General features: G+C 38.4%; 1 protein-coding gene across 8 annotated transcripts in view; it reads right to left on the bottom strand.

The window, feature by feature from the left end:
* Positions 1-1,476: 1,476 nt before the first annotated feature.
* Positions 1,477-22,004, bottom strand: part of otud7b (OTU deubiquitinase 7B) — a 52,588-nt gene continuing 32,060 nt past the window's right edge. The window contains exons 3-12 of one of the 8 annotated variants that reach the window (XM_005158386.6): positions 18,986-19,156; positions 16,077-16,304; positions 15,569-15,670; positions 13,813-13,940; positions 13,242-13,348; positions 13,009-13,136; positions 11,299-11,448; positions 10,903-11,017; positions 7,134-7,218; positions 1,477-4,496 (exon numbers count right to left, since the gene is read on the bottom strand). In XM_005158386.6, coding sequence (XP_005158443.1) covers positions 3,033-4,496; positions 7,134-7,218; positions 10,903-11,017; positions 11,299-11,448; positions 13,009-13,136; positions 13,242-13,348; positions 13,813-13,940; positions 15,569-15,670; positions 16,077-16,304; positions 18,986-19,156 — 2,678 coding nt within the window. In that variant the 3' untranslated portion in view covers positions 1,477-3,032. 8 annotated transcript variants of the gene reach the window in all.

Below are 22,004 nucleotides of genomic sequence, written 5' to 3'. Positions count from 1 at the left end.
GCAGCTTGAACATTCTGCTAAACCTCTTATTATATGTAATGAAAATTAATAGGAGTCAAAATGCTGCAACTAAACATTTAGCTAAAACCAGAGGGTAAAATCTGTTACATAACAAGTGGTTTAGCAGAATGTCCATGCTGCTATTTTATATATAATGAAAGTAAACGGGAGTCAAAATGTTGCAGCTAAACATTCATATAAATCCAGTGGGTAAAATCTGTAACATAATAACAGGTTTAGCAGAATGTCCATGCTGCTCTATTCTATGTATTGAATAAAATGAAATATAATATAATATATTATATATATATATATATATATATATATATATATATATATATATATATATATATATATATATATATATATATATATATATATATATATATATATATATATATATATATATATAAATAAATAAATGGGAGTCAAAATGCTAGAACTAAATAATTTAGTTAAACCAGTGGGTAAAATCTGTAACAGAAAAGAGCAGCATGAACATTCTGCTAAACCTTTTAGGTTACAGATTTTACCCACTGATTTAACTAGACGTTTAGTTAAAGCATTTTGGCACCCACTTATTTTCAATACATAGAAATGAGCAGCATGGACAAACTGCTAAACCTCTGATTGTACGTAATGAAAATAAATGGGAGTCAAAATGCTGCAACTAAACATTTAGCTAAAACCAGTGGGTAAAATCTGTAACATAAGAGGTTTAGCAGAATGTCCATGCTGCTCTTTTCTATGTATTGAAAATAAATGGGTGTCAAAATGCTGCGAATAAACATTTAGTTAAAATCAGTGGGTAAAATCCAAAACATAAGAGGTTTAGCAGAATGTCCATGCTGCTCTGTTCTGTATAATGAAAATAAATGGGAGTTAAAATGCTGCAATTAAACATTTAGATAAATCCTGTGGGTAAAGTCTGTAACATAAGAAGTTTAGCAGAATGTCCATGTTGTTCTTTTCTATATAATAAAAAAATGAACAGGAGTCAAAATGCTGCAACTAAACAATTTAGTTAAACCAGGGGGTGAAATCTGTAACATAAGAGGTTTAGCAGAATGTCCATGCTGCTCTTTTCTATATAATGAAAATAAATGACAGTCAAAATGCTGCAACTAAACATTCAGATAAAATCAGTGGGTAAAATTTCATAAAACAAACGAATTTGGCTTAAATAAAGTCAGAATACATGTCAAAGTGAGCTCTCAAAATCTTATTTGCATGCCTAAAAGGGTTATTTTTCTCAATTACGAGACATACAAGAACCAAATGTACTTTGTCAAGACGTCAAATTCACTTTTTTTTTTTAATCCACTGTCTTAATACTCAAGATGAGGGCAAGCTTTTCTGTGCATAATCACTTCTATTCTCACTTTTATCTACCGCATAGTGGATTTAAATGTACCATATATATTTTATGGTCCGCATTTACCTTCATTATATAGAAACCAATGACCTATTTTCTCATTTTCTTATTAAACAAGTTTGAAACGACATGCAGGAGTGAGTAAACAACAGCGTTTTTTTTTTTTTCATTTCTGCCTGACTTGAACCTCTAGCTGGCTTTATTGTCTGTTAACAGTAAAAGGATTTTAAAAGCACAAGTTTGTCATAAAATCTCGACGCGGAGTGCATCGTATAATAATTCAGATATTGAGAGATCTGCTAGCATCCCTCTACGTCCGTAAATGTCAACAACACCACTATAATCAGCACTATCAATCAAAAAAACCAAACAAAATGGAAATTCAGTTCAACAGTCCCCCGGGGGAGGACTGAACTAAGACTGAAAAGGCAACTAGGAAACAAGTGAGCTTGCGCACAACACAGTGGCATCTACAGCCGAACCCTGACCTCCGCAGTCCATTGAAGTGGAACTGCAAGCTCTGCCTCTAAAACGGAGCAAAGTGGCAGAATAGAAGCACAGCAACATAACAGTCCATTTCATTTCAAAAAAATCCACACGCGCAACCTCTGAACAATAGAAAAGTGCTTGATTAGGTGCAGCGACTGTTCTGGGGGAGAAAATGCATCTAGGGATATTACTATGTCCAGTGAACTTGAGGGATGCTGAGGTATTAACCCCAATATCATAAAGGAACACCACTGAAACTGGTGCAGCAGTAACATTTGAATCGGTTTTCAGCATCATCCCCCTTTGACCTGCGAGTACCTACTACTAATTTATTAACCAACATAACACTTCAGCATGATGTACCATTTCCCAAATAAAATTGACATCAGATTTGATCTTCCTAAACCGGGGACATGCACTTGGCTGAATTTAAAGGTTTTGCACTTTTTTTTAGATGTTCTAGAAACACTTAATAGAACATAAACAACTGGGACTTTTAATAAGGACATGTGAAGACCTCAAGCGAAACCTTTGACTGTCAAGGTTTAGCTCCGTCAGTTGAACAAGCAATAAAAAGCACCATATTAGCTCATTTAAGCCAACCAGGTATGGCTTTCCAAAGGGTGCAAGTTAAAGTACTGTAGCGTTGGGCTAATGTGAATAACACTCACTTGAAGTTAACAGTGTGTCGTTGCCTTACACTCGCAATATGGCAAGTCTTACATGGATTGCAGCTAAAATCCTACATGAAATGTCTTATTTTGTATACAAATGCAGCTGATATAAATACGCGTTTTCTGGTTGTGCTTAATGTGTATTTTAGGGTATGCGGCGTGTTTGTGTGACGCACGTTACACTCAAATGTTTATTGCCTGTACTCTACATTCTCACCACAAGGAGGAGACAAAGAGACAGGTAAGAGGATGACCACATCAAGCTAATGTGGGAGGAGCTTAAAGCTCCTGCCTATGAGCCACAGCAAATGTAACACAACAGCAGTCCCATATCCACAATGGCCATAATTTGTGGACACAGAGTCCTAATAACCTGGTTCAGAAAGGCCGATCTATTGTTTTAAAGCAAGATCCACACAAATAGGATATGATGTGGCTCACACTGTAGGCTCCAATGAGTCCATTATGAGAGGAACAGGCCAACGGTTGTCTGTTCAAAACCTGTGGATGGCTGGCTCTGTTTCCCGTCTCTTCAGTTCCTCTCTGTAGCAGTACGAGCAGTAGTTGCCTGTCTCCGGGTGGCCGTAGTAATTGCACGTAGGCGTTCGGCATTTGCTGGACTGCAGGTTGGCCAGGCCACCCGCACTTCCTAAGGAGTAATGCCTCACGGGCATCGGCCCGTTTCGACTGTCCAAAGTAGAGCGCAAGTCCCGCAATCCGTTTGTGTAGGCTCCGCTGGGTTCGCTTGGATAATCAGTTGGGTCATGCTCTTGAGGAAAAGACGTCAAGCAGGGGGTGATGATACGGGATGGGCTTCCCAAGCTGGCGGAGGGCGGGTGGTACTGAGCATGAGGCGGGCCCTGTGCTAGAGGGCAATGTCTGGGGAGAGTAGCATAAGATGGCAGGCCTGGGTAAGATGACGGTGATCCTCCTGCCAGTTGCCGTCGTGTATCCATATAACCATGATGCATATGGAGATGCTGTGTCATTGGGGAAGGAGAATGGTCAATAAAGGTGTGCCTCGGGATTGGGACCACACCAGAGTACATCACAGGACTGAAAGAGGATGATTTCAACGCATTAAAATTCGGAGGCGAGCTATCGGTAACTTCCTCTTTGCTTTCAAAACCTCTGTAGCTCAGCTCAGGTCCGTCCTTCTTCATCTGGGGTCCAGTAGTCGAGGCAAGACCTCCTGCTGCTTTCCGTTCCGCTTCCCTTCTCTGTTCCTGTTCTGCATGAAAGCGTTCCTCTGCATCGACCAGGTAGCGCTGAATCATTTCTTCTTGGAACGGCTGCCGGTTGCTGGTGGTAAGGAGCGCAGAGAAGATATACTTCCTTTCACCTTGCATAGCAGATCGAAGGATGCTAAGACTAACTTTCACATCCGAGCTGTATTTGAAAGGGTCACTTTCCGAAGAGTAGCCTCCATTTTGCCGCTCACTGGTTGAGGAGGGTGAGCCTTTCCCAGAGTCCTCGGAGCCAGTTTGAATGGAAGGAGAGCTGTCCTTACTGCCCTTACGGCCTCTCAGAGAGCCTTTCTTCTTCTCCTGACCCTCTTGTTTGCCTCCAGTTCCACTTGCATTCTTCCCTGGCATTAGGCCTCCCACATTCTTCTTCAGCTTACTGCCCAGACTCTTGCCAAAGCTTCCCAGTTTGTTGGCAACAGAGTCTGCACGCTTCTTGTCTTTGTCCTTATCCTTTTCTTTATCTTTCTTCCCCTTCTCCTTTCCTATTGTGCCGGTGGTTCCTCCTGAACTGTTGCTGGATGAGCTTGAGGAACTGGAAGATCCACCACTGGTTTTGCCTGTTGTCCCACTGGTTCCAGTAGTACTGCTGTCACCGTTGCCATTGGAACTGCTACTAACGGACTCCTTATCAGACTCTCCAGAGTCTGGTGGGGTGCGGGCATCCTCTCCTGCAGATGCTGTTGGTGACTCTGGCTGTGCCAGTGGAGCCTGCTGTGAATTTAAACAACAAAAAAGACCTGTCAGACAAGTTCTAGATCAAGAGTGTCCAAACTCGGTCCTGGAGGGCCGGTGTCCTGCATAGTTTAGCTCCAAGATCCTTCAACACACCTGCTTGGAAGTTTCTAGTATACCTAGAAAGATCTTTATTATCTGGTTCGGGTGTGTTTAATTGGGATTGAAACTAAAATATGCAGGACATTGGCCCTTCTAGACCGAAGTAGTGTTCCAAATCGCATATTTATGCACTATTCTACGCCCATGGTGCAAGTAGTGCGTTCACATTTACATTTTACATTTAGTCATTTAGCAGACGCTTTTATCCAAAGCGACTTACAAATGAGGACAAGGAAGCAATTTACACAATTAAGAGCAACAATGAATAAGTGCTATAGGCAAGTTTCAGGTCTGTAAAGTCTAAGAAGGGAAGTATTGGTAATATTAGTAATTTTTTTTTTTTTTTGGGTACAGTTAGTGTGCTATTCAGAGAGGCAATTGCAGATTAGGAAGTGAAGTGGAGACTAAATAGTTGAGTTTTTAGTCGTTTCTTGAAAGTAGCGAGTGACTCTGCTGTTCTGATGCAGTTAGGGAGTTCATTCCACCAACTGGGCAGATTGAGCGTGAGCGTGAGCGAAAGTGATTTCTTCCCTCTTTGGGATGGAACCACGAGGCGACGTTCATTCACAGATGAACACTGAAAACTCTAAAAAGAACAAGTGCACTTTAAATACCCGGATGATGGACTTATTCAACCAGTAAAATGTGTGGAATGTTGGACACTTCACGCACTCAACAACCGCAACTTTGCTCACGTAGTGGAAGGGGCAGAGCTTTCAGGCTCTTATATGGGATTTCATTATTTATTTTGGATTGTGAAATCAAAATTCCCCTATGAGAGTGATCATTCATTTCACTTTTCAAATTTGGCGACCGTAAAAACATCATCAGGGAAACGGTTTTAATTTCTGCTTAGTAAAAAAAACAAAAAAAACATTAGAGTTCCATTTGTGACGACACTACATTCAAATAAAATACTGTTGAGTGTGTAAGTGCATAAGTACCAGGCCCGTGCACAGACCTTTACAGGGGCAGGTGCTCAACACAATCGCATAGTGAAGAGCGGGAAGGGGCACCTCAGCCAATGAGGGCAGAGGGGCAGTGGCTCTAGCCACCGGGCCACCCCCCTGTGCACAGCTCTGATAAGTACATAGTGCATAGTGTGCCATTTAGGACAATGCACAGCTCTGATAAGTACATAGTGCATAAGTGCATAGTGTGCCATTTGGGACAATGCTCGAGTTTGGTCATGCCCGTTATAGATGATACTGCGATAATACAATATAAAAATGACTTAAGATTGAGATAAATTTGTATCATTTTTCAAGGAGACAAGATGATTCTTCTAAAACATAAATTAAATAAATTAATTTTAAAAAGATTTGACGCATACTCATATTTTTTTTTTTTTTTCGGCTTAGTCTGTTTAATAATCTGGGTTAGCCACAGCGGAATGAACCGCCAACTTATCCAGCACGTTTTATGCAGCGGATGCCCTTCCAGCCGCAACCCATCACAGGGAAACATCCATACTCACTCATTCACACACATACACTATGGACAATTTAGTCTACTCAATTCACTTGTACAACATGTCTTTGGACTTGTGGGGGAAACCGGAGCACCCAGAGAAAACCCACACGTACACAAGGAGAACATGCAAACTCCGATTTGATGCATACAATTGCTCAAATGTATCATTTTTTTCTGAAATAATATTATTTGCATTTTGATATTTGATTACTATTTAAAACAAATCATTTAAAAGTGAATAATTCTAGTTCAGGATCATAATAATAGTCAGTTATAATATTGGTACAATATAGTACAATAGTTTCATAGTATAATAAAAAAAAAAATACATACACACCAATATCTGAGAGTACTCATGTACAATGCACAAGTTATAAAAATTCTTATTTTTTTTAATTATAACAAACTTATTAAAAATAAAAAACATGAAAAATCACATGTGCATAAGTATTCACAGCCTTTGCTCAATACTTTGTTGATGCACCTTTGGCAGCAAGTACAGCATCAAGTCTTTTTGAATATGAGGCCACAAGCTTGGCACACCTGTCTTTGGGAATTTTTGCTCATTCCTCTTTGCAGTACCTCTCAAGCTCTATCAGGTTGAATGGGAAGCGACGGTGCACAGCCATTTTCAGATCTCTCCAGAGATGTTCAATGGGATTTAGATCTGGGCTCTGGCTGTGCCACTCAAAGACATTCCCCGAGTTGCTGTAAAGCCACCCCATTGATATTTTGACCAACAATTTTTAAAAACTTTTTCACATTGTCATAATAGGTATTAGAATGTTGAGGAAATAAAATGAATTTAATCAACAAAAACTAACATTGTAACAAAAAAAGAAAAAAAATGTGGAAAAAGTGAAGCGCTATGAATACTTTCCGGATGCACTATATATTTATAGTATCCATAGGGCACGCAGTGTACTTTTTAAACTGTCAGAGTAAATTGTTTACAAAAGATTTCACGTTGACATTTCACAATAATTTCACAATAAACCAGTTCAATTCTTGTTAGCATGTCAAACAAAGCAAGAAGCTCACCTGTACCTCACAGGGCAGAGGAAGCCAGGTGACAGTCATGTAGCAATGCAGCAGATGGAGCTTGGCCTCCAGAGATAAGGTTACACTGAAACCAAACAACAGGCAGATCAGAGCAATTCAACTCACTGCAAATGCAGAACCTAAAATGACTCACAACAGCAAAGAATTCAGGAACATTTATGAAAAGTACATAACATTGGCAAAAGACAAGATTTGAGATGAGATATTTAGGTCAAATCTACAACAGGATAACAAATGTGAAAACTGAATGAGAGGGAACTACAACCCTCAACTGTAAGAGCTTTTCTGTGTTCCATTCATAGCAAGCATTTAGGATAATCTGCATTAAAGAACGAAAGTTGCTAATCTTGAGTGTTGGCCAACAGGGCACAGTCCCAGCGGGCTCCACAGGGCTAATGCCGTCATTATGCTCAGACATTACTTAACTCTGCTCTAAATAAGTCAGAGCTGAGTCATTTGGCGCTTCATGGTCAAAATAATCAGAATACTTTGAAAACATTTTTTTTCTGAGCACAGCTACAAGCACAACACAGCAATTACAGGAATGTTCTTGGTTTAAAACAAGTGAAAATCTATGGATGGCATCTTTGACGTCTACTAAATACCAGAGAAAATAATTTAATCTCATCCCAAGTTTATATTACCGTGCAAAAAATAGCAAAACATTCTAGCGCATGTGCTACAGTAAAAATGAAAGCTACCAATTTGTGCTTTAAAACCCTCCAGGACATTTCACTTCACACTTAAAGGGATGGTTCACCCCAAACTGAAAATTCTGTCATCATTTGCTCACTTGCTTCAAATCTGTTTAAGTTTTTTTCTTCTGATGAACACAATAAAAACCTGTGACCATTGACTTCCATAGTATTTGTTTTTCCTTCTATGGAAGTCAGGTTTTCAGCATTCTTTAAAATATCTTCCTTTGAATCAACAGAGGAAAGAAACTCAAATAAGTCGGTAACAACTGAAGGGTGAAACAATGGAGTAAATGCTTGTTAATACAAATTTCTAATCAGCCAATCATATGGCAGAAACTCAATAGAACTCAATGCATTTAGGCATGTAGACATGGTCAAGACGATCTGCTGCAGTTCAAACAGAGCATCAGAATGGGGAAAAAAGGTGATTTAAGTGACTTTGAATGTAGGATGGTTGTTGGTGGCAGACGGGCTGGTCTAAGTATTTAAGAAACTGCTGATCTACTGGGATTTTCACGCACAATAATCTCTAGTGTTTACAGATAATGGTTTGAAAAAGAGAAAATATCTAGTGAGCGGCAGTTCTGTGGGCTCAAATGCCTTATTGATGCCAGAAGTCAGAGGAGAATGGCCAGACTGGTTCCAGCTGATAGAAATTCAACAGTAACTCAAATAACCACCCGATACAAATGAGGTATGCAGAAAAGCATCTCTGAATGTACAACACATTCAACCTTAAGGTGGATGGGCTACAGCAGCAGAAGACCACACCGGGTGCCACTCCTGTCAGCTAATTCGACTACAATTCACTCAGGTCACCAAAATTGGACAATAGAAGATTGGAAGTTTGGAAAAAAGTTGCCTGGTCTGATGAGTCTCGATTTCTGCTGCGACATACGGATGGTAGGGTCAGAATTTAGCATCAAGAACATAAAAGTATGAATTCAACCTGCCTTCTATCAATGGTTCAGGCTGCTGGTGGTGGTGTAATGGTGTGGAGGATATTCTCTTGGCACACTTTGGGCCCATTAGTACCAATTGAGCATCGTGTCAACGCCACAGCCTACCGGAGTATTGTTGCTGACCATGTCCATCGCTTTATGACCACAGTGTACCCATCTTTTGAGGGCTACTTCCAGCAGAATAACGCGCCATGTCATAAAGCGTGAATTATCTCAGACTGGTTTCTTAAAGCATGACAATGAGTTCACTGTACTTAAATGGCCTCCACAGTCACCAGAACTCAATCCAATAGAGCAATTTTGAAATGAGGTGGAACGTGAGATTCGCATCATGGATGTGCAGGCGACAAATCAGCAGCAACTATGTGATGCCATCATGTCAATAAGGACCAAAATCTCCAGTACCTTGTTGAATTTATGCCATGAAGGATTAAAGCAGATCTTAAGGCAAACGGGGGTCCAACCAGGTACTACTAAGGTGTACCTAATAAAGTGGCCGGTGAGTGCACATATTCTTGCTTATTCAAAAAATGCAAGTTAAAACTGTTGTCTGTTGACATCTGTTAGTATCTCACTAATGCTGTCTATTTTATGCATGAGCAGAGGCTTTCAAACTAATTAATTTCCAATTGATCAGTTAATTAAACAAGGAGAGAAGAAAGGCGCAACAGTAACTGGAGCACAGAAAGCGACAAGCACAAAAACAACAACACAAAAAAGCTGTGAAATGTTGATGTTTGTGCAACTAAAACATTACAGATCTCTTGAACCATATTGTTAGGCATACTTCAGAAGGCAAACTCATGCTACAAACCATTTTGGGTCACACATTACCAATGAAACCTTATTATAAAGAATTTGCTAACATGAACTAATAATGAACTAATAACTAATTTATTAATCAAAGATCAACTTTTAATAAAGCATTATAAACATCCAAAGTCATGCTTTTTAACATTAGTTAATGCACCGTGAGTTAACATGAACTAACAATCAACAACTGTATTTATATTAATTAACATTAACCAACAAGAACAAATACTGTAATAAATGCATTGTTCATTGTTTGTTCCTGTTAATAAAAGCATTAACTAACATTAACTAATACAACCTTATTGTAAAGTGTTGAAATTACACTACCTGACAAAAGTCTTGTCTTCAATTCAAGTTGTAAGAGCAACAAATGATAACTTGACTTCTAGTTGATCATTTGAAAAGTGGCAGAAGGTTTTTCTGATGAATCATGTTGAACTGCATTACAATCATCACAAATACAGCAGAGGACCTATTGAAAGGGGCATGGACCCAATATTCTCTAAGAAATCAGTCAAGTTTGGTGAAGGAAAAACTATGGTTTGGGGTTACATTCAATATGAGGCGTGCGAGAGATATGCAGTGGATGGCAACATCAACAGCCTGAGATATCAAGACATCTGTGCTGCCCTTTACATTACAAACCACAGGAGAAGGAAAATTCTTCAGCAGGATAGCGCTGCTCCTCATGCTTCAGCCTCCACATCAAAATTTCTGAAAGCAAAGTAGGTCAAGGTGCTCCAGGATTGGCCAGCCCAGTCACCAGACATGAACATTATTGAGCATGTCTGAGGCAAGATGAAGGAGGAGACATTGAAGATGAAACCAAAGAATCTTGATGAACTCTGGGAGTCCTGCAAGAACACTTTCTTTGCCATTACAGATGACTTTATTAATAAGTTATTTGAGTCTTGCAGAGATGTATGGATGCAGTCCTCCAGGCTCATGGGAGTCATAAACAATATTCATTCTGTTTCCACTGCTCCATGATTTTATATTCTATACTGGACATTATTTTTGTTAAGTGACAAGACTTTTGATTAAGCAAAGTCAGATCTTACTGTCCTGATTAAATCATTAATAATCAAGGCATGATCATATTTTATTTTGGTAAAATAAGTGTAATCTAGAGGCCTTTCCCTTTCATATTAGCCATCTCTAATACCAAATAATCAACTAAAAGTCAAGTTATTATTTGCTTTTCCTAAAACTTGGATAGGCGACAAGACTGGCGTAGTGTCAGGTAGTGAACAATAAAACAAATGAAATGTTTACCTTGCTAGCATCACATTGTCATTGTCATCTTTGCCCCATTCCCAGTCTGCCCCAGGATCCACAGCAAAGTGCAAAGGCAGCATCTTATGATCTGAATCTGTCAGAGGGATCACCACTGTGGAGGTTTTTAGCAAACAAAAGGTTACAAACGGTCAGTGCAATCTGAAAGAGGCTACTTTGCAGTTTATTTGGCTTATATACACACACAATGCAGTATTAAACTAAGCTGCAAATTTAGTCTTAAATGGATCATCATAAATGCTTTCTGGCAATCCTAAATTGCTGTTTTTTTTTTGTTTTGTCTTGTTTTACAAAGCTGGTTTATCAGGCAAAAATAGCACACTGCATGCACCATAAAAATGCAAGCAGATTTGTTACCTATAAAGCACCCCTCACCTTGTTCTTTGGAACTGTCTTTCTGCTCCATTGAGACCAGGGCAGAGAAATGGGCCTGGTCATATGCCAAAACCAAAGGGGAGCGGTGACACTTGTTGGCTGGTACTTCCAAAGGCAGATAAATCCCTCCGAAAGGAATTGGTGCAAAAGCTAAACAACAGACACAAAGAAAAACACTAAGACATGGATTTGTTTATGCAGCATGAAAGAAAATATTTTCCTTCGGCTTAGTCCCTTATTTATCAGGGGTCGTCACAGCGGAAGGAACTGCCAACTATTCCTGCATATGTTTTACATAGCGGATGCCCTTCTAGCTGCAATCCAGTACTGGGAAACACCCATATACTCTCACATTCACACACTCGTACACTACGGCCAATTTAGCTGATTCAATTCACCTATAGCACAGGTGTTTGGACTGTGGGGGAAAACTGGACACCCACACCAACACAGGGAGAACATACAAACTCCACACAGAAATGCCAACTGCCCAGCCGGGACTAAAACCAGTGGTCTTCTTAAAGTGAGGCGACAGTGCTAACCATTGAGCCACAGTGCCAAAAGACAATATATATGTCAAATGTAGTATTTCATGTGAACACTGAACAGTCAACTTGTATTGTTCAGTTTCGTTTCTCAGACATTTTTTATATTGTCATAATTACATATTCCTCCACATATATGTTATATTTTCTGGTGTTATATAATGATATAGAGTTTAACATGTTAAATGTACAACTTTTTGGTAATACTTTATATTAAGTCACAATTCATGTTGTTAATAAACAGTAATGAAGACTATGACTTCAAACTACTAATTAGCAGGCCTGCACGCTCATGAATATGCAGATTTCAGCAGATTTTTGACCCATCATCGAGTCTATTTATCTACTTGTATAAATGTGCGTACATTTATATTTATTACACCTTTAAAACAATTTCAGTAATGTTATTGACTAAAATGAAAATGTTCATATGATTTATTTACAATACTTTGTAAAGTTATATTTTGTCTTTTAGTAGATATATTATATGCAGGGTTCATACACATTTTTACAACTAAAATTACAGGACTTTTCCACAAATTTTCCAAAACTTTCAGGTAATTAGTCATGACAATGTTTCCAAACTACGTGAAAAAAATGCACGTTCACATTTATTACAGCATTTTAAAAACCATGTGACAATATGTGTATTTTTTATTTTATTTTATTTTTAAAAATATTTATTTATTGAGTTTTTGCATTTACAGTTTAAAGCATTACATTACCCCTACCCTACCAAAACCACGGCGTTGAGACAGACACGTCGCGCGCACCCTGTCAAACACCAAAAAACCACCACCTCGCCTGACAGCTGAGCGGGAGTCAGCAAAATAAACCGTGAAACTTTGACCAATGTGAGGAGAGTTTATTCACACGTGACTTGTTTTAGCTATTTTGGGCTGTTTCGAAACTTTGCTGTGTGAAAGCGAACCGCACCAAGAACAAAGAGCAGTGTAACAATTTTAATCCCCGTTTTGGAACAAATGAATCGATTCACAGGTGTGAAAGCACCGTAAGACTTTAAGAGCTCATGGCCTTCCTGTTAACAACAGTAAGGAAATATGCATTAGGAAGTATATATTGTTTTCATTGTTAAAAGATGAAAACAATATATAAAAGTCATGTACGAAGTAGCTCAAAATATAAATATTCAGCCATCATTTACCTTCTCCTCCAGAGTCCCGTAGCATGGTGTCAGCAACCACGACTATGGGCCTGCGGAGCACGTGAGCAAGAACGAACACATGAAACTCCTCCAGGCTCTCATACACTGGCTCCTCCTGCGATTCGGCACTGCGGGACGCAACACACATTCACAGCTTGAGCAGGACACTCCAGAGATCCTCTGTTTACATCTTCACATTAAGAGGAAAAAATAAATAAAAAAGAAACACACACCCGCTGCTGCCATTGGTGCTGTAGTGTATCCTTGGTTCGCTAGATGCCAGTTTTAACAACTCGTTCCACTCTTTCTGCCACTCTTCCTCTGTGTAAACCAGTCCCGACTGCAAAAAAAAAAAAATAAATAAATAAAAAATTTAATTAGGCTGAAAATGACATTTATATTCATAATTGGGGTCATTAAAATGTTATGTGCTTCTTTAATACCTTTAAAAATGTTATATTTTAATCATTTTACTTTGCTAATTTGATGCTCAAGAAACAGATCTTTTTACATATGATACAATGCTGACATCATTTGCTTTACTTAATACTTTCATGCAGTATTTTTGTGTTTTCAGGATTCTTCAATGAATAAAAAGAAAATTTATTTAAAACATAAACCTTTTGTAGTAGTATTAAACATTATTTTGTCGCCTTACATTTACTTAATGTGTCCTTGTTAAAAATTTTTTTCAAATATCCTGCAGTAGCGTATATTTTATGGAAGCACAATACCAAATAATACTATTATCTACTGCCTTGGGTTTTGTACAAAATAATGAATTAACAGATAAACTGATCCAACCTCTTTGTTCTGCATGGTTTGCTGCCATCTCCACCTTCGCTTTAAAGCCTCCCTTTCCTGCCCATGATCCATCAGTGCATAGAGAGACTTCCGCAGCATCAGGTCTCGATCATGGAAGCCCCACATTCCTGCATTATAGTGTTCAATATTTTCAATATAATTCCTGAATCTTAAGATTAAATCTGACATAACATCTGGTAGTGGTTTCTAGATGATCATGCATTCGTTTTGCTGTTGTTTAGGAAATAGATAGCATCTACACTAGAAAATTATGAACAGAACTCGACTGACAGAGAATCTGTTTGTGACAACATATTAGTCAGGATTCCCTCTATTTCATAAACACCAGATTCAAGGACTTTTTAAAGCACCAGTAATTTCAAAACAAGTAATTGAGTTGTAATTCACACTGCCAGCATATGTAGCGCTACAAAAGTACGTTTCAGTTAAATTTAGATTAAAATGTCAGAGTATGTTTTGAAGATGTCATTTAGTTGAGTTCAATACTGGTAATAATTTAATGCAGTTTCTGAAATATGAATAAAATGTGCATTATTCGTCATTGTTCATTTTTGGAAACACTTCACAATAAGGTTCATTAGTTAATGCATTTACTAACATGAACAACACATGTACAGCCTTTATTAATCATAATTGAACATTTACTAATGCATTATTAACATCCAAGTCCATGCTTGTGTAACGGAGGCCAGCTAGTAAGTGCTAGTCACTCCTCTGACCTCTAAAGGTGCTCTAGCGACAGACACTAGAGGCCATGGTCTTTAGCCTCCTTGGTAGAGCACCCGACTCCCATACGGAAGGTCGCCGGTTCAAAACCAGCTCTGAGCGGGTTGGGTGGTGTAGGACCGGCGGGGTTACATTGGTGCCGTGACCCGGATGGGAGTGAGGTTTAGGGGGGTGAGTGTAACGGAGGCCAGCTTGTAAGTGCTGCTCAGGTAAAACCCTCACTCCTCTGACCTCTAAAGGTGCTCTAGCGACAGTCGCTAGAAGCCATGGTCTTTAGCCTCCTTGGTAGAGCACCCGACTCCTATGCGGAAGGTCGCTGGTTCGATACCAGCTCGGAGCTGGTTGGGTGGCGTAGGATCGGCGGGGTTACATTTGTTAACATTAGTTAATGCACCATGAGTTAACATGAACTACAATCTTAACATGAACATGACATGAACTACAAACTACAATCTTGAAAGTACTTGAATTTCAGACAGGGATTCAAAGCCTGGAATATACCTACAAACAAACATAGATTCTTAAAAGTGTTTCAATTAAATTAGAAAATCATTTTGATTATGGTGTTATATAAAAAAAGAGGTCACACTTTACAATAAGGTTCATTAGTTAATGTTAACTAATACATTTACTAACATGAACAAACAATGAACAATACATCTACTACTGTATTTGTTCATGTTAGTTAATGTTAGTTAATGAAAATACAGTAGTTTACTGTATTTTCATTAACTAACATGAACAAATTTAATTCAAACACTTTTAAGAATCTATGTTTGTTCGTAGGTATATTCCAGGCCTTAAATCCATGTCTGAAATTCAAGTACTTTCAAGAAGAGTGGGAACCCCAGTTAGTCCACAGGAATAATAAATCATCTTTAGCCTGTAAGCTTTGATTTAAAATGGAACACCAACAAACTCTTAGGAAGCAGGAATGGAAGCATATAAAACACAAATCTAATCTGTTCTGTGCTGATTACTTGCAGATCAGAAGCTTTTGTTCACTTACCCAGAGAGGCTGCGTGTAACAGGCAATTCCCATCACCACTTGTGGCTAGAGGTAATAAACTTTGACAGCCTGTCCCCAAACGAGTCCACCAGTTCAACCGACCTATTAGGAGGAAAGAAATAAAAATCTTAGAACAGATGTCTAGCGTTACCGCAACAAAATCAAACTCTTTATTAATGATGAATTCAACAGCCAAAGCTAAAAACACAAATAAATAAATATTATTAGTGTCTCATAAAAAAAAAGACTTTTACTCATTATGTGTGTGAACTGTATACAGTTCTAGACTATGACAAACTCCTGCGTAGGTCACATGAAGAAGTATTTGGCACGTTGCTCCATGTAGGGCGTTTTAAATCAGTCACTTATAAGGTAATATTTTAGTCAGTATGCTAATGTAGGCAGCTAACAGAAACGCTATGTTGGAAAAATCCAGCTATAAAACTCAGAATATCAAAATATTTGGTTTATCTGTCAGAGCGGAGACCGTTGAAATGCAATGACTAACCAGCTTGCTCCAGAGCCACCATCATAGACTGCTCAATGAGATCTCTCTCGATGAAGCCGCGGAAGTCGTCTCTGTAAACGGTGAGGTCCGGCAACTGGAATGTGCAGAGCGGGGTATCCAGAAGCTGCTCGTTGGTTCCTCCTGTACTGGACACGTGCGAGCGGGCCAAGGAGACGATGGTGGAGCTGGCGTGAGAGATTCCTCTCGACAGTCTCTTCTCTGTGGCTGCTGCCATGATACATGTTCAGATTACTGAGCAGAACTAGACATTGGTGACTTATTATCTAGTCAACTTCTCTTATCATTACTCCACTCCTTTTAATTTGAAAGTCAGGTGAGTGTGGGCAAGGCTTTAAAGGTGACATCATATACAATAGTGTCATGATGAGAGTAAATTATTAACAGAAATGATGAAAAACAAGGATTGACAATTGAGGTCAAGCAGAGAGGTGTTTCAGTGCCGTTCATACTAGAGCTAAACAATATATTGTTTGAGCATCAATATCGCAATGTGTGTATCCGCAATAGGAACACTGCAAGATTAATTTTCAATTCACGGATAAATCTTTATATTTGAATACTGATTCCACAGAAAACCATAAAGCACAGTTTAACTTTTATTTGTAATTTATTATATTTTATGCAGATACACTGCAGTCTAATCTTTAATCTAAATGATTGAAATCTTCCCAAATAGAACTGTTTAAATGGTCTGATAAAAATTATATTCATATCGCAGCAAAACAAAATACAGAAATGTCAGATTTCTTCAATATCGTGCAGCCCTAGTTCATACCTTACATGATATTGGAAAAATCGCACATTGCGACAATACAATTTCACCAGAAGACAAATGCTTACGAAGTATTTTGTAATTCCGCTGTTGCTAAATCCAACTCAAAATCAACAAAAAGTCGAAAAATTTTGCAACCTTGCAAAATTCTTAACTAAATGCAAAATAATCACAAAAAACATAAATAATCTCAAAAAACATTCAGTTCCAAACCATTGAATCAAATATAAAAAATGTAAATATTTATTTCAGTTTGAAATTTATTGTTATACGTGACTTAGACATTGCATACGCAGCACACATAATGTGTTTAAGTGTCTCTCAAAAAATGAAGTCTCACCTGTGCCCTCACAATCATTACATTTCATGCAAGTGGGCAGAACTGTTTTTCAGTAAGCAGACGCGGCTGAAGCGTGATTGATTTACATGTGAAGTCAATGCAGAGACTGAATTAGACCTCCTGTGATGTGAATTGGCTTGAATTGTGCTTCAGAGTGCAAACGAAAATTTTCCAGCAAGAAGCTGGAAATTTGGTTTAAGGATGATGGCCGCTGGACGTGACCGAATTGAAGGACATTATTTGTACTTTGCACCTATAGCTGGTATTATGGTGTGTGTGATATTGATAAATATTTTTTATTGATAAACTCTTTTCCTGCAGTTAACGAGAAAAAACACTTCCCTGCCATTGATGAGTTTTACGGCAATCCATGTTTTAGGTGTATTAGGGTAGGGAGTGCAGCCCTAATGCATGCCCTGAGTGAGGTACACTCACAGATTCTCCGGTGAGAGAGATCTGAGAGAAAGTAAGATCATGGATAAAAACAAGAGTTATCCCTTTGGTTTAAATTTCGACTGTTTTAGATCTTGTCTTGACAAGAGGCCAAAATAAAGAAGCTTTATTTTTATAATTTGTGTCACTGTTTCAGGCTGCACACCTATAATAGTAGGCTACCTAATGTGGTGAATATATATATACATACATACATACATACATACATACATACGCATCTATTTCCCACAAACTTCTGGGAAATACCATCACAAAAATCTAAAAACTAGGGGGTCTTTGAATAGTTCTATTTAGAAAGGATCTGTTAATTTAATTAACTGGTCTAAATAAAATGTTATAAATAACAAACATATGTAAATTCAACAGAGTAAAGATAAAAGTCAAGTAAAAAGTGCTTTAGTTTTTTTTATGAATTCTAATGCTGAGTTCACACCAGATGCAGCACTTGCGAATAAATCACACTTTTTGATGATAAATAGACACATAAGTATTGAGTTTAATTGTTTCATTCGCACATCAAATTCGCTTCACAATAGATGCAGATTTGCATCATGGGCAGGGCTGTCTGCCTGGTGACTCTAGCTTCGATGCTAAATGGCTAACTTGGATTTTGTTGAAATACTAGCTTTGCTTTAGGAAGGCTGAAAAACAATGTAGATCCATTCGGTGCCTTGTCTGAGTCCACTAGATCCTTTCAGAGGTGCACCCAGCTCTGTGGGTTCATAAACTCCTCCAGAAATTGTACCTGGATGATGGAGCTTTCAGCTGTGCTTCAGACTGAGCCGAGCCCAGTTTAATGAACTGTTGTCCGGTGTTGCCAAGAGGATTTCCCTTCGGGACACCAACAACAGGCACTACTTCATAGTCTACAAGAGCAAGCTCATGATTGGTTAACACTGCGCGAATGTCTGCAGAAGTTTAACTCCTGCTATATCATTTGAACGAATTGAGCTGCAGGATGTCTATTTGCGTCTTTGCATTAACTTAACATGTAAATCAACACGCTTTAACTGCATTTGGTGTGAACACAGCATAACAGTGTTCAGGTACAGAAACATCATCAACAACAAAAAACTGACTATAAAATGACATGGTGTTCAATGTATAAAATCAAAAATTGAAATTGTTATTGCGAAAAAATATAATGAAAAACTTTTACTCTATTAAGGCTAAACTCAAAGTGCAATGACTTGACAAACCTCATGTATTCTAAATTGTGTGTCTGATCAAGTATTCCAACTCAACATTGCACATCCTTGGACGTGACTATTACAGATGTGCACACAGCAATATCAATGCCGAAACAATATTTTACAGTCTTACCTTGAACAGCCTCATCTTGTCGATGTAAGAGGGGCCGTCCTGTCCGTGCCATCTCCTTCTCAATGGAGGGGTACTCACTCTCCTCAACAAAGCTGCATGAGAGGCTCCCAGCATGCACTTGTCTCAGCTGCTCAAAGTCACTCAGTGCAGCTGAGAGGTCCCAATTCTTTCCTGAGAAAGGAGAGCCGTATTTAGTGTTATTACGATCAAATTTAAGCACTTTCTAGATGCATTTTCAAACTTTTTTTTAGCACTTCACAAGTTTAGCAAATTACATATTTACATATACTAGGAGTTGAATGACTTTAGATTTTTGGAAGTCGACTTATTTTACCAAAAAAAAGTTGAGTCGCCTAGTCGCTTATGACATTATTAATAAAACACAAGATGCAAATGTTTTGCAACATCCCACAACTTGCGATTCATTTGCAGTGCCTAACACGTTGCAAAAACAATGCAACATTAGCAATAACTAATTTAGTGCAAAACAAATGCATTGTCGACATTTTCATTTAGTTAATAACGCAAGATTAGCACCCGGGCTAATTTACTGCTAAATAAATGCAGTCAGCACATTGATCACTGCAGGTTCTAGGAAGAATGTAACTATAAAAGATATTTTAGTGCAGAAGTAATGCACAAGTCCTCACCACACAAATTCATCTGAAGTTACTCATAACATAGCACACGAAAGACAAAGGCTATAACGTTAAGTTATAATACACTGTCAGAGACTTGCTCAGATGCATATTTTACAGGTATGATAGTGCGTGCTAGAAAGCTGCTCAAAATCCTGCTCAAGTCAGGCATTTTTCATAGTTACTGGCACATCTTGGTTATCAGACGTCTCCTCGATGCACATCTTCACCGCATTCAACAGGGAGGATGTTTACACACACTGTGAAGTTAGTTACACGTCCGCGGCTGCGCACTTCAAGGTCATTCACAAAATATGTCCACGTTTACACTCCACAAAGGGCAACAGCCAGTAACATAACTTTTCCAGGGTTGCATAAACGAGAATGGCTAGAATATGCTCTAGGGTATTTACATGTTTGAAAATCTTTGATGTTGACAAAAGAAAAAATAATATTTAAAAAATTACTTTAAATAATCCGAGAGCAGTTTCATTTAGTGAACCACCTTAGTGTGGTAAAGCTGCCATAAAGTTCAGGTCAAAAAACACATGACCTGCGCAGAGAAACTAGTCAACATGAATTAAAAAAAGCTTCACGACGGATTAGTCAGTGCAACCACTAACATATACAGTACTGTGCAAAAGTCCTAGGCCACTAGTTTTTTCACACATACAAAAAAAAAATTTATTTCTATATTTTGCTGTAGCATTCCAGGTTAGGCTTGGGCAGTAATACGGTAATATGGTATACCGTGGGATCTAAAAATAGCAACTGTGTCAGTTACAATACCGTTATACCGTCATAAAAAACAGTGCACTTAAATAGGAGACAAGTATTGAATAATAATTATTTTTTTAAAGCCTAAAAATGTGTACGCGTGATTGTCATCACGGGACAGTGTGGAGGAGAGAGAGAGGGAGAGGGGAGGTGAGGTGGCGAGTCGCGCACCAAGTGACCTGCAGTTTGGCAGTATTTTAGGTTTTGACCGAACGAGAAGGGAGACGCAAATACGAACTAGTGGTCTGTATTTCCACTGCTGTACTGCGGGAGCAGACCAGATTTTTTTGCGGTGCAGGAATGAATTTCCAAATAAAGCACAGGAGCGGTCGGTAACTGGTGTAATTTGAAAGGGAGCAGGCGCGCAGTCTAACAATATCGCTCCCGAGCGAGCGAGCACACGTGGATGCTGTTTGTCTGTGTGTGTGTGTGAGAATGAGTGAGAGAGAGAGAGAAAGAGAGAGAGAGAGAGAAAGCGTAGTGCTGTGCGTCTCTCTCTCTCTCTTTCTGTGTGTGTGCGTGTGAATGACAGAGAGCGTCCTGCGCAGATCTCTAATACGAACAAGACAAACAGGTGACCGCGAACCTAAGGTCACATATACGGTATTCAGTTTCTAAATGGTTGATGACGCTGTCTGGGCCTTACTTCATATTTTTATATTATACACGGTAATACCAGGGTAAAATAGGGAGGAGGTTTGACGGTATCAAAATTTGGGTACCGCCCAAGCCTATGCCAGGTTAAAATATTGATTTACATTCCGAAACATTATTTTTGTCATTAATTTTAATTCTACAGTGAGAATATTGTCTGCCAACAACCAGTGCTCCATACAGAGATCTGATCCGATCATCATCCACAAACTAAATCCAGAAATCAACATCTTAAAGATGCTTCAAAAAACCTTCCTACAAATCTACAGTGCTGTTCAGTTTTAGGCACTTGTGTAAAAATGCTGTTAAATGAGGATGCTTTAGAAAATAATGCATAAATACAGTTTACTTATCAATAAACTTATGTTATCTAAATCAAATCAACATTTGGTATGACCACACTTCGCTTTTAAAACACTTTGTTCACTTGCCCATAGTTTTCAGGTCACTTTTCTAAGACTTTTGCACATCACTTTACAAACCTAATCACAATTTATCAGATACTATTTATTACCATATTCTGTTATCGTATCTCTTTCAATCCCATCTTAATTGTGTCATCTTTCATCTTAAATGTATATCATTTCAAATCACTTGCATTGTTCAGTCATAAGCCCATGCATTTTGTATTTTAAACACTCGATTAAAATTCAAGCAATTTCATAGACTTAGAGTCCATACAAACCCTTAATATTCATAAAGCGTCCAAGAAAGTGAGGCATTTTCCACAGCTGCTATTAAGAAGCATTTTTGTCAATACCCTCAAAAGTGGACAATGCTAAAAACAGGTCTAAACATTTGGAGCTCAGCTACTTTTGAGCACGTCCAGAGAAAGTGAAGGCATATCTGACTCCTACTGATACTTATTAATCATTACAACTTCTTGAAGGACACTATACAGACTTTTCCTTCTGAAATCATGTTTGGTTTGAAAGTAAAACAAAAAAAGA

Source organism: Danio rerio, chromosome 16, assembly GCF_049306965.1.
Source record: "Danio rerio strain Tuebingen ecotype United States chromosome 16, GRCz12tu, whole genome shotgun sequence".
NCBI classification, from domain to species: domain Eukaryota; kingdom Metazoa; phylum Chordata; class Actinopteri; order Cypriniformes; family Danionidae; genus Danio; species Danio rerio.
Note: the sequence above shows the minus strand (reverse complement) of the source record. Positions and strands in the feature narration are given on the sequence as shown.